This window comes from Asterias rubens, chromosome 8 (genome assembly GCF_902459465.1).
Source record: "Asterias rubens chromosome 8, eAstRub1.3, whole genome shotgun sequence".
Lineage (NCBI taxonomy): Eukaryota > Metazoa > Echinodermata > Asteroidea > Forcipulatida > Asteriidae > Asterias > Asterias rubens.
Genome location: NC_047069.1, coordinates 1,246,609 through 1,262,394, shown reverse-complemented (window position 1 = coordinate 1,262,394; position 15,786 = coordinate 1,246,609). Strand labels below are relative to the sequence as shown.

The 15,786-nt window shown below is 39.4% G+C and overlaps 1 protein-coding gene across 1 annotated transcript in view; it reads left to right on the top strand.

Annotated features, from left to right (window-relative positions):
- LOC117293472 (Krueppel-like factor 12) overlaps positions 1 to 12,228 on the top strand; it is a 30,394-nt gene extending 18,166 nt beyond the window's left edge. Inside the window, exons 5-8 of the mRNA XM_033775820.1 lie at positions 1,738 to 1,890; positions 4,001 to 4,033; positions 4,919 to 5,136; positions 10,006 to 12,228. Of these exons, the coding sequence (XP_033631711.1) occupies positions 1,738 to 1,890; positions 4,001 to 4,033; positions 4,919 to 5,136; positions 10,006 to 10,178 (577 nt within the window). The 3' untranslated portion in view covers positions 10,179 to 12,228. The remainder of the gene's footprint in view (positions 1 to 1,737; positions 1,891 to 4,000; positions 4,034 to 4,918; positions 5,137 to 10,005) is intronic.
- Positions 12,229 to 15,786: the final 3,558 nt, after the last annotated feature.

The window sequence follows — 15,786 nt, the reverse complement described above, 5'->3', positions numbered from 1 at the left end:
GAATGGGTAGCGGGTGAATTCTGAACAAACATAGAAAACAAGGTCCGAAACAGCAAGAGGTAAAGGCACTAGGCACTACTGGTAAATACTCAAAATAATTGTTTAGCATAAAAACTAGTTTGGTAACAAGCAATGAATAGCTGTTGATAGTATCAAACATTGTGAGAAACGGCTCCCTCTGAAGTAACATGTTTTTGAGAACAAGTTAGTTTCTCACTCAAATAATAAAAGACTTCAGCTGAAGCCTTGTATTATGCATCTTAAAGCACACAAAGTATTACAACAAGGGTGTTTTTTTTTCTTTCATTGTTCTCTTGCAATGTCTACGACCAGTTGAGCCCAAATTGTTACATGTTTGTTATTTTATGCATATGTTGGGATACTCCCAGCGAGAGTACTGGTCTTTGAGCCAGAATGGATTTATTTTGTCACAGGTGTTCAGGATGTTGACTCTGAAGTTTGAAGCGTCAGACAGACTTATTCTCCCCTCCTTTTTTTTTGCAACCATTTTACAAAGGGGAAGGGTCTAGGGTGGATGGTCTTCTCTGTCGAAACCCACGTATCGAAATCAAGTTTTGTCAGTCGTTGGATTCCGTCCAACATGGGGATGATCAAAAACCTAAGCCAAAAATGAGTCATTAGTGGGATGCATTAATATTATGAAAACAGTGTTTTCAGGGGAGGATAATAACTGGTATCGATTAAAGCGTAAAACCACTCGATGAAAAGATAATGTGCCCAGCCCAACCAGAAAAGTGCAAGCAAATTACGGCGCTGTCAGGTTGCATCGGGGACGGGGCAGTGAGTAATTGGGATACCGTGATAACTCCCCGCAGTCATCTGGGAACAATCTGGGTGTAGGAGGGGGGTAAGCGAGGCTGTGGTTTCTTTCTTTTTCCTGGTGTGGTGTGGGGTTGATTAAGTGGTCCCGGGTCAGAGGGGTGGAAAAAAGTATGTGACTTTATTTTTTTGTCGTTAGGATGAGTGTACCTTTGTAAGGAAAGGAAGTAAGGGCATTCGTAATCATCAATCGTGAATGAAGTCAAAATTTGGGAAGGGCATGTGGTCTCACCCAAACCCAAGTATGAGGTACACGCACGAAAGACTTAAATAGATGGGTGATTGTCCCACTGGGCAAACCTGTTGTGAACACGATTGAGTTAGTCAAAAGTGCCAAGCACACTTAAAGGAAAGGTAGACCTTGGTAATTACTCCAAAAATTAATGGAGTACTGGGATAAAAAGCCGTCGGATGGGACGTAAAGCTGTTGTTCCCGTGTTTTGTGTAATGCATGTAAAAGAACTCAGTGCACTTACCGAATAGAGAAGGGGCTTGCCCCGGTGTTCCTGGTCTGATCGGCAACTAATAGTGCCATCAGCACCTTGTCAAACATTACCAGGCCTCAAAATAGCCCACGGCACCACAGCCGTAATGCCCTGTGCTTTTGCTGTGGTGCCGTTTCCAATGTTCCAATACAAATGCCCCGTGCTTTTGCTGTGGTGCCGTTTCCAATGTTCCAATACAAACTTACACTTTCATCATAGAGTGCCCCTAAGCAGAGGAACATTGCAGGTGCTATGTAAAAGGACTAGGTCCCATAATTCAAACGTAGTCCCACATACTTTGCAGGAAAGTATTGGATGTTGAAAGCATCCCTGAGCATCACTGAGTGACAGATTTAAAGAAGCCATTATTTATTATGTCACTCCAATAAACTGAACCAATGTGGTGTCATAGATCTACATGTGTAGTAGTCAGTGCTCCTGTACAACCTAGGCTCACTGTGGGTGACTCCAAACCCCTCTCGGCTGTTATGATACCTCTGCACCTATCCATGCCGCCCACTAAAGTGATTCCACACCACTATGGTTTGTGCGCCACACCCACGATGTATGTAATATTTATATTTGCTAATGCAAATTGCAATAGCCCAAAACCCAACTGAAACTGCAACCGTAGGAAAGCACCATGCTGGTTGACACAGAGTAACTAAACTATCTCTAATAGCTAGCAAATTCTGCAAAAGGAATCTATCATAGGCTTATTTCTAAGTTGGCTTGAAGGCACTGAACACGTTTGGTAATTGTCAAAGACCGGTCTTCTCACTTGGTGTATCCCAACATAAGCATAAAATAACAAGCCTGTGAAAATGTGGGCTCAATTGGTCATCAAAGTTGCGAGAAACTGATGAAAGAAAAAACACCCTTGTTGAACGAATTTGTGTGCTTTCAGATAGGAATAAAAGACTTCTGGCTAGAAGTCTTTTAAAAGCTTAGTGAGAAATAACCTCTTTCTCAAAATCTACGCTACTTCAGAGGGAGCTGATTCTCACAATGTTTTATACCATCAACAGCTCTCCACTACTCGTTACCAAGTAACTTTTTATGATAATATTTGTTATGAGTAGTTACCAAATGTGTACCTTCCCTAATTAAGTCTGTTAAAAGCTTAGTGGTGTACAGCCAAACCATCATGCTTTGCTTGCCGACTCTGCCCTTTGCCGTGCTCCCAGAACACCGTCTTTCCACCAACTCGGGGCCCCGTGCTGGGCCCACACTGCAGCCGGGTGAGAGCCCCGCAGAGGAGCTTTGCACATCACTGTAATCAATGTCCATAGTGTGGAACTATGGTGGTTGAGTGTTGTGTAGCTATAAAAAAAAAAGATACAGTGTAGCTATAAAAAGGATACATCATTTTCCTTTAAAGGGAAGATATACATTTGGTAATCACTGCCAAATACTGTGCTTACGTTCATCATTTTCCGCACCAAATTGCTGTGCTAGCTGTGGAAGTGTAGAGTGGCTAGAAACGTAGACGCACACACAGAGGCAAAAATTCCTTGCTTACCTGCTTATCCCCCAAAAAGCGCTAAGATCATGCCTCTTTTTGAATAGCGCTTTTTGTATATAAGCACTGTTTATTATTAATGTAAACGCTTGTGTATGGACCAACGCACTATAGCTGTTCAATGCTGCTAAGAAAGATTGCATAAGTATAACAATCTTATAGGCTTTTGCAGTTGCAACAAGCAGCTACATGTATAGACTGGGCCCCTGTCTTTATCGGCAAGGATAAAGACAGGTACCTGTTATTCAGATCCAGTGATTCCATCGGATACAATGATATCATTGGATAAACGTGCAGTGACATGAGCTTTCCATTGCTGTCATGTCCGCAATAGAATTTGACTGTGTATCTCTATGTTGAGTGAATGTAGGTCAAAGGTGAAAATACACGCCGGTCTGGAGGCAGGTCTCTGGCATTATTCACGAGCCTTGATGTGTGACGTCAGATGTTCAGGCTACTTCATGTTTTCCTTATACTCTTACTCTTAGAACTTGGCACAATACATTTTTGTATGCTTGTTTTATCAGGGTCCAAAAATTTGAGTGTCGAGTTTCGCCTGAAGGACTTGGTAGCAATTTCACTCGAGCAGCTTGAACCCCAAAATTGTTTTTTTGAATTGTTGCAATTTGCTATGCTTTCATTTGTAAATGACTCTAGCAACTTTTATTAGTTGGGTGGTCTAGTTGGTAAGACACTGCTCTATATGCAAAGGTCGTGGGTTCGAATCCCACCAAGTAATATGCCTGTTATTTTTCTCAGAAATCGGAACAGTACTGAGTTCACTGTATATGGATAATTACCAAAATGAATAAACTTTTATTATGTCATGTCAAAACTGATTTTAAATATTTTGCGATTATGTTAAAGGCTCTGAACACCATTGGTAATTACTCAAAATAATTGTTAGCATAAATACTGACTTAATAAAACCAAAGGAGAGCTGTTGATTTTATAAAACATTGTGAGAAACGACTCCCTCTGAGTTAATGTTTGTGTAGAAATTCAAAGAGAACTTTTGAGAAATTCAAAGAGGTAATTTCTCACTCAAATATTTGAATCTGATAAAAAACTTGGCCTGAAGCCTTTTTTAGGCATCTGAAACCACATAAATTTGTGTAACAAGGTTGTTTTTTCATTCATTATTCTCTTGCAGATTTGATGACCAATTGAGTCCAAATTTTAACAGGTTCGTTATTTTTTATGCGTATGTTGGGATACACCAAGGGAGATCACTGGTCTTTGACAATTACCAAAGGTTTCCATTGCCTTTATATGAAGATTTTGGTATTTTGGTACTTTTGATATGATGAAAGGGGGCACATCTCAAAACTTGTCCAGCTTTTACTTTCATAACTCTTGGTTTTATGCGGAAATTATGACACAAAATGTCTACTTTCCCATAGGACCAGTGTAGTATCTTGCCTGCCAGAATACTCAAAGAATGTACAAGCCCTCAGTATAGACTTCAGGCATACACGCCTTTGGCACGCTGTAATACAGTTTGCACCAGCAGTGGACACTATTGGTAATTACTAAGAATAATTATTTGCATAAAACCTTACTTGGTAAAGGGTAATGGGGAGCTGTTGATAGTATAAAACATTGTGAGAAACGGATCCCTCTGAAGTGACGTAGTTTTCGAAAAAGAATTTTTTTTCCATGAATTTGATTTTGAGACCTTGGATTTAGAACTTGAGGTCTCGAAATCAAGCATCTGAAAGCACACAACTTTGTGTTACAAGGGTGTTTTTTCTGTCATTATTTTCTCGCAACTTCGACGGCCAATTGAGCTCAAATTTTCACAGGTTTGTAATTTTATGCATTATATGTTGAGATACACCAAGTGAGAAGACTGGTCTTTGACAATTACCAATAGCGTCCAGTGTCTTTAAAAAATTTTTTCACTCTTTCATTCATAAAAATGCAATTTTGCTGTAGTCCCCAAGGTATAAACACACCCTGTGGCCACTGATGCGACCACTCTGTGACCACATGTATTTTGTCTAGTGGAATGGTTTATTACACACATGTTTTTACCTTAACTCTTCTCCAACACTTCTTGCCCTTCCAGCCCACTCAGTATAGACTTCAGGCATACAGGCCCTTGGCACGCTGGCCGACCAAGGCGGACCTCCTCATCGGAGACCAATCTACGGGGCACCAGGGCGGCTACAGAGCTCCTACTAGACAATGGCAAACGGCGGAGGGTCCACCGCTGCACGTTCCAGGGCTGTAACAAAGTCTACACCAAGAGTTCCCACCTCAAGGCACACATGAGGACCCATACAGGTGATTATCGCTGATGACCTTTTCAAGCTTCAGGGACAAGTTTTTTTTGTTTTGGGTAGGGCCCGCAGGTCTGTTTGTTCTACGTGCAATCAATACCTGGCATTCGTTTCACATGAGTTGTAGTGTTGAAAGCTTTGTGGCTGTATTGGTGTTGGGATTGTGAACAATACGGAGCTGTTGATATGATTTGAGGCATTGCATGGTGAGGTATCAATGTATATTTGGTTTGCGGTAACACCATGTTACACCATCTACTTGCCAGGTAGAGTTTGTTCTTTAGAGAACTGTCTTGCTATGTATAGAGCTACCAACTGTTGTTGATTTGGGAGCAAATTTTAAATATAGACCTATTTAAGGCACTGGACACTATTGGTATTTACTTAAAATAATTGTTAGCATAAAGTTTACTTGGTAATGAGCAATAGACCTCTATCACGCTGTCACCATCTTGGTCATGTTCCCTGTTTCCTATAACAGTAATGAATGCTAACATTCATTGCGCATGGCACCAGACTATTGCTTCGTCAAGCCTCAGTTTGTTTTCAATGAGTTGGAATGGAGTAAAATCAAGATGACCACACTGTGATAAAGGTCTATGGAGAGCTGTTGATAGTATAAAACATTGTGAGAAACGGCTCCATCTGAAGTGATGTAGTTTCTGAGGAAGAGGTAGTTTCTCACTTAAATATTAAAAGACTTCAGTTGAAGCTTTTTTGTGCAGCGAGCAAGCATGCAACTTTTCAGCCGACCAGCTGATTTCCTTTTTTCTTTTCAAAACAGTGCCATAGAAAACTTTAAGACACCGTGCAAAAGTGTGATCGGCCATTCTCTTTTTCTTGCAATAAAAAAGTTGCATGTCTGTTGCAAGGGTGTTTTATTTTTTCACTATTATTTTGCAAATTCAATTACCAATTGAGCACAAATTTGTACAGGTTTGTTGTAAGGATACAGCAAATGAGAAGACTGGTCTTCGACAACTAACAACGGTACCAAAGGGTGTCCAGTGCCTTTAAGTGCCTTTAAAGACTCTGGACACTATTGGTAATTGTCAAAGGCCAGTCTTCTCACTTGCTGTATCTCAACATATGCATAAAATAATAAACCTGTGAAAAATTGAGCTCAATCGGTCATCGAACTTGCGAGATAATAATGAAAGAAAAGAAAAAACACCATTATCACACGAAGTTGTGTGCGTTAAGATGGTTGATTTTGAGACCTCAAGTTCTAAATCTGAGGTCTCGAAATCAAATTCGTGGAAAATAACTTCTTTCTCAAAAACTATGGCACTTCAGAGGGAGCCGTTTCTCTCAATGTTTTATACCATCAATCTCTCCATATTACTCGTCACCAAGAAAGGTTTTATGCTAATAATTTGTTTGAGTAATTACCAATAGTGTCCACTGCCTTTAAGTCTCACTGTGCTCGCACAAAGTCCACAGTGAAACCAGGGATTTTGGTTTTATTCACATTCACATCATGTAGACCCTTTTTTGTGGTTGTGAGTTTGCAGCTCAGGTTGGCTCAGTGGTTTCTTTCCCGACCTTTCACCTATGAACCTTTCAGCTCTGTACAAAAGGCCTCCAGAAGTATTTTTGTAACACGCACATGACAGAGAATCTGTGTATGCGTTAATGAAAACCGTCCCTTTTATCTCGCCTGTCACTCACCCTCAACTCATACAGCCTCTGCGCTCGTGTGTTTTTTATTTCCACAAGATTTTGTGTCCATGTTTTGAATCTCCCAAGTGCGAAATTTCACACTCACTATTTCCTTCTTGAACCACCCAGATGTCAGAAAAAACCTTTTATAGTGGCGGACCATTTTCTCTCAACCCCCCCCCCCCCCCAACTCGTTCAGCCTCTGCTTTCACCAAGATTCGCCTCCTTGTTTTGAATCTCAAAAGTGCGAAATTTCACACTCACCCTTTCCTTCTTGAATCACCCAGATGTCAGGGACCATTTTCTCTCTCAACCCCCCCCCCCTGCTGCTACTGCCTCGTTCAGCCCCTGCTGTCAGGGACCATTTTCTCTCTCAACCCCCCCCCCCCCCTCCCTGCTGCTACTCCCTCGTTCAGCCTCTACTTTTGCCTGTTTTTTATTTCCACAAGATTCGCCTCCATGTTTTGAATCTTCAAAGTGCGAAATGTCACACTCACTCTTTCCTTCTCGATCCACCCAGATGTCAGAAAAAAAACAACCTTTCAGAGTCAGGGACTGTTTTCTGTCTCTTACCCCCCCCCCCTCAACTTCCCTCCTCCCCTTCTCCAAACTAAGAGAGAACATTTCCCTCAGGACCCTTGTGAACTGTGAAAGGGCAGATTGTGTTCACACCTGTTGCCACGTTGGGCACGTTTTGGGGCGGAAGTAGCCCTACACCTTGGGAGCTCACCGGGCGGCTGCTTTTCCGTCAGTTTTTGATTGCTTGTCCAAACTGGCATCCCAGGGCTCCTTACAGCGCCATCCTGTCACCCCTGATGAAATTAGAGGGCCCCAAAATTTGTGCCACCATTAAAGGAATTGCTTGTCATTTTTACCCCTTACCTCTGACAAGGGGGAAGTTCTGCGTAGTTTTATTTTCTTTGAAAGGTAGCCTGATTGTACACTTCTCAAAAACCAAATCCAAAAATCATCAAAGCTACTGGGCACTATTGGTAACTACTCAAAAGAGTTATTAGCATCAAAAAAAGGGGTAATTTCTTACTCAAATTAATTGTTGGCACAAAACTTACTTGGTTATGAGCAATGTAGAGCTGTTGATAGGTCACCCCTTGTAAATTGTTCCTATATTTTTTCCTGAAGGACCAAATATCATTCCTGTTGCATTGAAATGCATTTGTTGGTGTACAATTTTGACACCCATTTTTTTTTAAATTTCCAGCACATTTTGACACCCTTTTACATAATCCTGTAGAGATGATGATCCCCACCAACTACATACATTTCGTACAGCCCAATAACTTAAATAGTACTATCTGGAATGTCCAAATCTCCTGGTTTTATTGATTCAAAGAAAAAACTGAACTTTCATTATTACGAAATCCGTCTTTCATACAAACTTGCACAAAACTATTTTAAAGTTATTTCAATACACGTTGCTGTTATCTTTAGATTGTTGAAGGGTATTGCCAGTATTGTGGGTAAATTCAGCTAATCCTCACTGTTTTCAGTGAATAGTTTGTTCACAGCATCTACTCCTCCAAGGTGTACAACTTCCATTCTAAACATGCAAACAAACGAGTGAACAAATCTGTGGAATTTTAACAGTGTTGACTGAAACTTTAACTGTAGTGTGTAGTGGTCACAGACCTTTACGGCAAAGGTTTATAATCTTTTAAAGCCATTGGACACTTTCAGTAAACAGTGTTGTCCAAAGGCCCACACTTTGTGTATCACAACTTCTATATCAAATAACAAACCTGTGAACATTTAGGCTCAATTGGTCATCGGAGTTGGGAGAAAATAACGGGAAAACCCACCCTTGTTTCCGCACGTTTCGCCGTGTCATGACACGTGTTTAAAATAAATCTGTAATTCTCGACAACAAGAATTGATAATTGCTTTAATGTTTTCTCGAAAAGTAAAGCATTTCATGGAATAATATTTCAAGAGAAGTCTTTCACCATTACCTTCTGTAAACTCTGTAAGTTGTTTGTAAATCTGTGAACTTTTTTGTTTTGTTTTTCTGTGTGGAAAGTGTATAATGGCTTTAACGTTCAGTAGAATTGAAGGGGTTAAGAGAGAGTCTTAATCAAGGTTGTATCTCCTTTAAGCCACTGGTGAGCGGTGTGATCTGCAGGAACAGTAAATCAAGCAGGAACTGTAAATCAATCATAGAGAGTGGATTATAATTAGTCAGATGAATTACAGTGGGAAAGGAAGGCTCAGCCAGGTGGCATCTTCAACACACGTCAGCATCACCTGTCCACATTAATAAGCCACTGTTCACCTCCGTGTTGTCCCTACAAATTTGCGTTCGCTGGTTTGTACCTGCCATGTTTCCGGACTCGTTGGACAGCGTGTAAATCACCCATTTACTCATGTGTAGGAACCAGACTGTTTGCGGGTTCTTGTTTTGTCGTTCCTTGGTTCGATGCTTATGAATCATGGGTCGAATGTTTAGTATCATAATTGAAATTGAAATCTAAAAGTAACTGTGGATTTACTTTTTAGCCTTCGAAAAAGACTATGCTTGGATCGGAACGTCAGGCCATTAACTAATTTTTGCATTTGTACCATTTGGTTGGTAAGCAGTTTGCAACAAATATTTTTTTTAGAGAGGGTTTTTTGAAAGGCATGTAAAGAAGTAAAGTGATAAAATAAAAATAAACAGCCTCAATCATTTGTACACTTTTTGTTACAACTACATGTACACCAAATGAACAACAGATAAATATTGAGTATTCTTTGCAGATCTTGTACCCAACAAACGACAACGTTCATTTAACATGATCATCTAACATGTCTAAACAAACAAACAAACAAACAAACAAACACTTACGAAAATGGCATACCTTGCTAGTACTATTGGCTTGATCTGTGTCTATCAAAATCAGGCATAGTTTTTCATTGGATTTTGAGACAGTCAGTTGTGGTATAAAGTCTATGATAGTAAAAGAGAAGTGAATTTTGACGCAGCACATTCGCTCACTCACTCCCTCCCTCACTCACATAAGACAGCTGGGGTCTGTCGCGCTGATCTCCTACATGTATGTCCATGGTTTGTAGCTAGGTTCCAGAGTCTGTTAATCTTGCTTGGTTGACCCCATTGCTCGATCCTCGGGGGGGCCTCTAGGTCTTTAAGTACAAACCATGTTAAAGTTAATTTCGTTTTAATATTAATGCCATTATTTTCTTCCTTTCTTCCCTCCAGGAGAGAAGCCGTACAAATGCACATGGGAAGGATGTGGTTGGAGTTTTGCCCGTTCAGACGAGCTGACCAGGCATTTCCGCAAACACACGGGTGACAAACCCTTCAAGTGCCCCCAGTGTGAACGGGCTTTCTCCCGCTCGGACCATCTCTCACTACACATGAAAAGGCATTGAGGGGGATCAGTTGTGGCTGGTACTTTGCATTCAGCTTGTGGTAAGAAGAGTATGCTGATTGCTAACTCTTGCGCTGGATCGGCTTAAGACATTACGGAGAGTTCTTTCAACAAAGAATCTCTGATAAGCCGTCCTACTTGACAGGTTCAAACTTGTGTATATTGTACACCAACAACCCTACATAAAGACCTAATGCATTGACGTCATCAAGCAGCCATCTTAGAGGTAAACCGATGATGTAACAATCGCAACGCACAGATTTGTATGTGCGGCGCATGGGATTGGCCAATGATCAACCGACCTTTGACCACTAAGTGAGGGCGCCAAACTCAAATGACATCATGTGCATAAGGTATATTATATATATAGGGATACTAAAAGCCATAGCTTTGCAAGGTGGATAGCAACAACATCGTCAATAGAGGGCGCTCTTCCTTTTTCTGTGAGATAAACTCCTGTGGGAACAGCAGACAATCTCTCTGAAGTCGCAGCTATGTTGTTGGAATCAACCAGTCCAACAAATAACCTTTTCGGTTATTTTTCATCGACATCTTGGTGGCTTTTTTGGGCTACCTTTTGTGTTTACCGTTTAGTTTGCAGTCAGTTGAGGATAACATGATCGTCTTGTGCACAAAGCATGAAAACTCCAAAAAGCAGCAATGGGTCGGCTTGAGGACAAAATAAAGTCCAATACATCTAGATGGTCTCACATGATTTCACCCAACCTAAGAGAGATTTGGAGGAAACTAACACTGTAGTCACTTTAAATTCGCTTTATAAAATCAGACGTATAGAATGAACGATGGCCGTTACCAGGTAAAAATGCATGTAGATTACCCAAAGCTAAGCAGAGTGTGTGCAACTATGTCCTATTTGATACAAATTCCATACTATGCTAAAACTTAAAAGTTCATCTTAGAACAAATAATTACTGACATAAAACAATTAAATAAAACATGGGTCCAATTTCATGGAGCTGCTTTAGCATAACAAAAGTAGCTAAGCACAAGAAGATTGTGCTTACCGGAACTTGTTTACCAGCCGAAATACCGCGTCACGTGTACAATCCGTGACTGGTATCCTGCTTATTCTTTGCTTTGCTTAGCGGGAAATGTTGAAGCAATATTTTCTGCTCTATGAAATTGAGCAACAGTTTCCAAAGGTTCCAGTGAAAGTCTCTTTTGCCACTCTATTTAGACCTTAATTGGAAATGAGCAGATCGTTTGTTCTAAACATTAGTTGAATGCATTTGCCTAAAGAGCTATTGCCAAGGTACCAATATTGCGTAAGGTCTACCTTTTCTCTCTTCAACATTTTACATAATTTGTTTAAGCACTGTGACAGAGAAATACGGAGTTATAGTTGAGTGAGATATTAGAGGGGAAAGAAAACAGAAAGGCTAAGGATTGATGAAGCTAAGATCGTTTTACTTTTTATTTGTTTTAACCTTTCTTTTCAACAATTGGAATGGATGTGTTGGATTTAAAACTTGAGGAGTTCTTTTTTTTTTTTAAACATAGTATTAATGTATTGATATGCGTTTGAAATGACTTTATGTACATTAAACTGGTTTTAGTATAAACTAGTCAACCGGTTGTAACCGGCTGTAACTGGTTTAAACATGCAACCAGCGTTTCACTGCCACACAGGGAACGGGGAGGGAGTAGAGACTTACAGGGAAAGCTCAACATTGGTGGTTAGTTTAAGTAACGACATGTTATGTTTCTTGGGTACTTGCTCCATTGGCACTGCACTCTTTGACGACTCCATTTTGACAAGCCACCTAATGTACATGGTGTTTAAGGCATTGCATGTAGAGGTAATCAATATATTTGGTTTGTGGTAACACCATGTGAGTATCTTTTTGCAAGGTAGATTATGTTCTTTTGAGAACTTGTCTTGCTTTTTGTTTTTCTACTGTCGAGTTGATTTTAGTGGCCTGGCATTTTGACCCCAGCTGAGTCTTTCTCGAAGACTAAAATGTGACCTCTTCGATAGGACAGAATGAGGGAGAAATCACAAATCTTCAGAAACTTGTAAAAACGAGCCTGCAGAAGACCGGAAACATTGATCTCAAGATGAAAACCTTGAAAACTTCACAGGAAATTGACACATTCTTATGTGTTTAATGCCACCAATGTTGTTCTATTCCCTTATGCAATTAAAGAATTGTTTTAAATTGAAAACAAAAATGGTTTAACGATACAGAAATATACCTCATTTACTCAGTAGCTCATTTATGTTTAGCTAATTTCCTTGTTGCAAATGTGAAGTGTATTTGAGACTCTTTGTTGTGATTTTGTTTGATGGTTGTGTTTGGTTTTGAGTAGACGTGGTTCTAACAGAATAGTGGTTCTACAATTATCTTTTTCAGTATGTTATGATAATTCCTGTGACAAAATCCATGAGGAAGCTGTGTAGACCTTAATCATAGTAAAGACTGATCCAATTTGAACATGTTGCACGTGCCCTTGTACTAGTTTTTGTCCTGGATAGACTGGCCGCTGGGGCCGAGTGAAAGTTAGGACGTGTAACTCGTCCTAACTCGAGATAAGTCTAGTCTTAACTCTTTGTGAAATCCACCCAAGGTCTCACATGTATAACCAAATAACAGGACCATTCCAAAGTGAGTGCTGTGCACTAGATATAGTTTCCACCCATTGACTATGCATAACTAATACAACTCCATGCTGACTTTTAGAAGGCTTTGTCAAGTGTGATTATGCGATCTTAGCAAGTAACTTGGGTAGTGTTTTGGCATTGCAGGACCCTCGACTTAAAATTAGCCTAGTTGGTTAACACAACTCATTTTTAAAGATATTTTCTATAGCTATATTCACAGGATGACTAAAAAAGTTCTAGCAATGCTTTTGGTTTTTTTTGCGGAAAAGTTCTTTCAATGTTTTAGTTGAAGATTTGTTCCTTGGATGTTTTTTTATTTATTGATGACTGATTTTTGATTTTACCCAAAGTGGGTAAGAACTCTATTCTCCTGCTAGAGAGTTATGCAACAAAGTTACAAAGATGCAAATTTAACATCTATTTTATTGTTGTAGTGCCGCTGCTAAGACATAGGGTTCGAACTGCCTCTAGCTACCGGGCAATCTCGGTGGTCTAGTTGGTATGACACTGCGCTGGAATTGTAAAGGTCTTGGGTTCTAATCCCACCCGAGTAATATGCCTGTGATTCTTTGTTCACAGATCTCGGGCAAGTACTGAGTATACAGTGCTTAAGGGTTGAACCAAATTTGATGAAGTTACAATAGCCTTAAAAATATCAACAGCTGTTAAAGATATCCAACTTTTCTAGTGGAATATCAAGTCAAAGTTTGTGTAACAAAATGATTCAGAGTGTTATGAAGTATAGTTCAAAATATTGTAAATTTATGTTATATTTGTCTTATAGGACTAAGTTAATTGTACAGACCTATGATAGGAAGAGGCACAAGAAGTGGTGGAAAGAACCCAACATTTTGTTCAATTTTGTTGTTGTTGAGGAAATCATGCGAGGATTTCATTTGTTGCAGTACTGAGACATTGAATGTATTTCAATGATGCACTTTATTTTTGTTATTTTGGATGGATGCTTTGAGAGAAAACAAACAAATGTTTGGGGTTTTTAGTTGAAAGGGCTTCAAGCTCTGGGGAGATTTCAACCCTTGTCTCAAGTTTAGGGTTCAAATACATGTGATCTCTAAGTGGGAAATAGTGAGAATGATAGTGGTTCTTGTTTCTATCTCCAAAAGGGGGGGAAGTATTTTCTTTGAGCCATAAATCTTTTGCAGATTAAAGGCAGTGGACACTATTGGTAATTACTCAAAATAATTATTAGCACGAAACCTTACTTGGAACTGAGTAATGGGGAGAGGTTGATGGTATAAAACATTGTGAGAAACGGCTCCCTCTGAAGTGCCATAGTTTTTGAGAAAGAAGTAATTGTCCACGAATTTGATTTTGAGACCTCAGATTAAGAACTTGAGGTCTCGAAATCAACCATCTAAACGCACACAACTTCGTGTGACAAGGGTGTTTTCTTCTCTCATTATTATCTCGCAACTTCAATGACCGTTTGAGCTGAAATTTTCACAGGTTTGTTATTTTATGGATATGTTGAGATACACCAACTGTGAAGGCTAGTCTTTGACAATGGGAGACTTTCTGGGACGATAGAGGGCAGCAGACTTACCGGGTAAATCCATTGTTCTCAGAATTATGCGCATGTTCAGAACTACGTAAACAATGGAAATTTACCCGGTATGTCTGCTGCCGCCTAGCGTTGGAAAGTCTCCTATTACTAATAGTGTCCACTGCCTTTAACTGAGAGAAAGACAGTTTGAATAATCCAAATGAATGACTACAAAAGTACAGTCTTGTTCCTTTGGTAGAATAGTTAGTATTGGAGCTGTAAAAACCGATGACCCGCATGACCCAAGGACATTGTGTATGAGTTTATTCATAGACATTATCGCAAATACTCGGTACACACGCGTTAGGTGTGGAATGAAGTGCATGCTGGTCTAGCTAGCGATCAAGTTGATCACTAGCTAGACCAGCATGCACCTCATTCAACATTTAGCGCTGGCGCAATGTGTATTTTTTGAAAAGATGTATAGAAACAATTACTTTATGTTGATGTGGGCAAAACTGAACTAAAAATAAATTCAGTTCAATAACCATAATACAATAAAGTTTGTATGACCAACTTTGTGCATCCCCTTAAAGGCATAAAAACTTACTTGGTAACGAGTATAATGGGGAACTGTTGATAGTATAAAACATTGTGAGAAAGAAGTAATTTTCCACGATTTTGATTTTGAGATCTCAGATTTAGAATTTATTTTGAGGTCTCAAAATCAAGCATCTGAAAGCACACAACTTCGTATGACAAGGGTGTTTCTTTCTTTCATTATTATCTCACTACTTTGATGACTGATTGAGCTCAAATTTTCACAGGTTTGTTATTTTGTGTATATGTTGAGATACACCAAATGAGAAGACTGGTGTTTGACAACTACCAATAGTGTCCATTGTCTTTAAGGTGAATCCTCTCCTGCTTCTTCCCATGTTGTGTTGTAAATTTGGGTTTGATCCCTGGTTGATTGTCCCTGGAATGGGCCAGCTACAGAATTATTGCAGTAACTATTGTTAAAAATATATTTATGAGGAAATGATCAATATTTATGCAGCTTGATTATAAACAAAAAATTTTTGGTAGAGTTAACACTGTGTATAAAACATACAGTTATTAGGGACCTCAATAGCTTTGTTGCATAATTATGGTTAAATCATAAATAAGTCATTTTTATAAAAACCTTCTTGTTGGGGTCTAATGAAATTGTACAAAAAAAATGTGGGATTTCGAAAAAAACAACTGTTAAATAAAACTATTTTGTATGCGTGAATAATATTTTTATTAATACAAATATTGTGTGTTGTAACAATCATTTTAATGGTGCTCTCTTATTGTTTTGTGGGGCTGGTAACTCAGTGAAATTTCAGGCTTGTTAAATTACGCTCTCATGTTTGTTTGTTTGTTTGTTTGTATGTATGTATGTACATTACTGTACATTCATGTCTAATGGCATGATGCAATATTCAATAGTTGTGA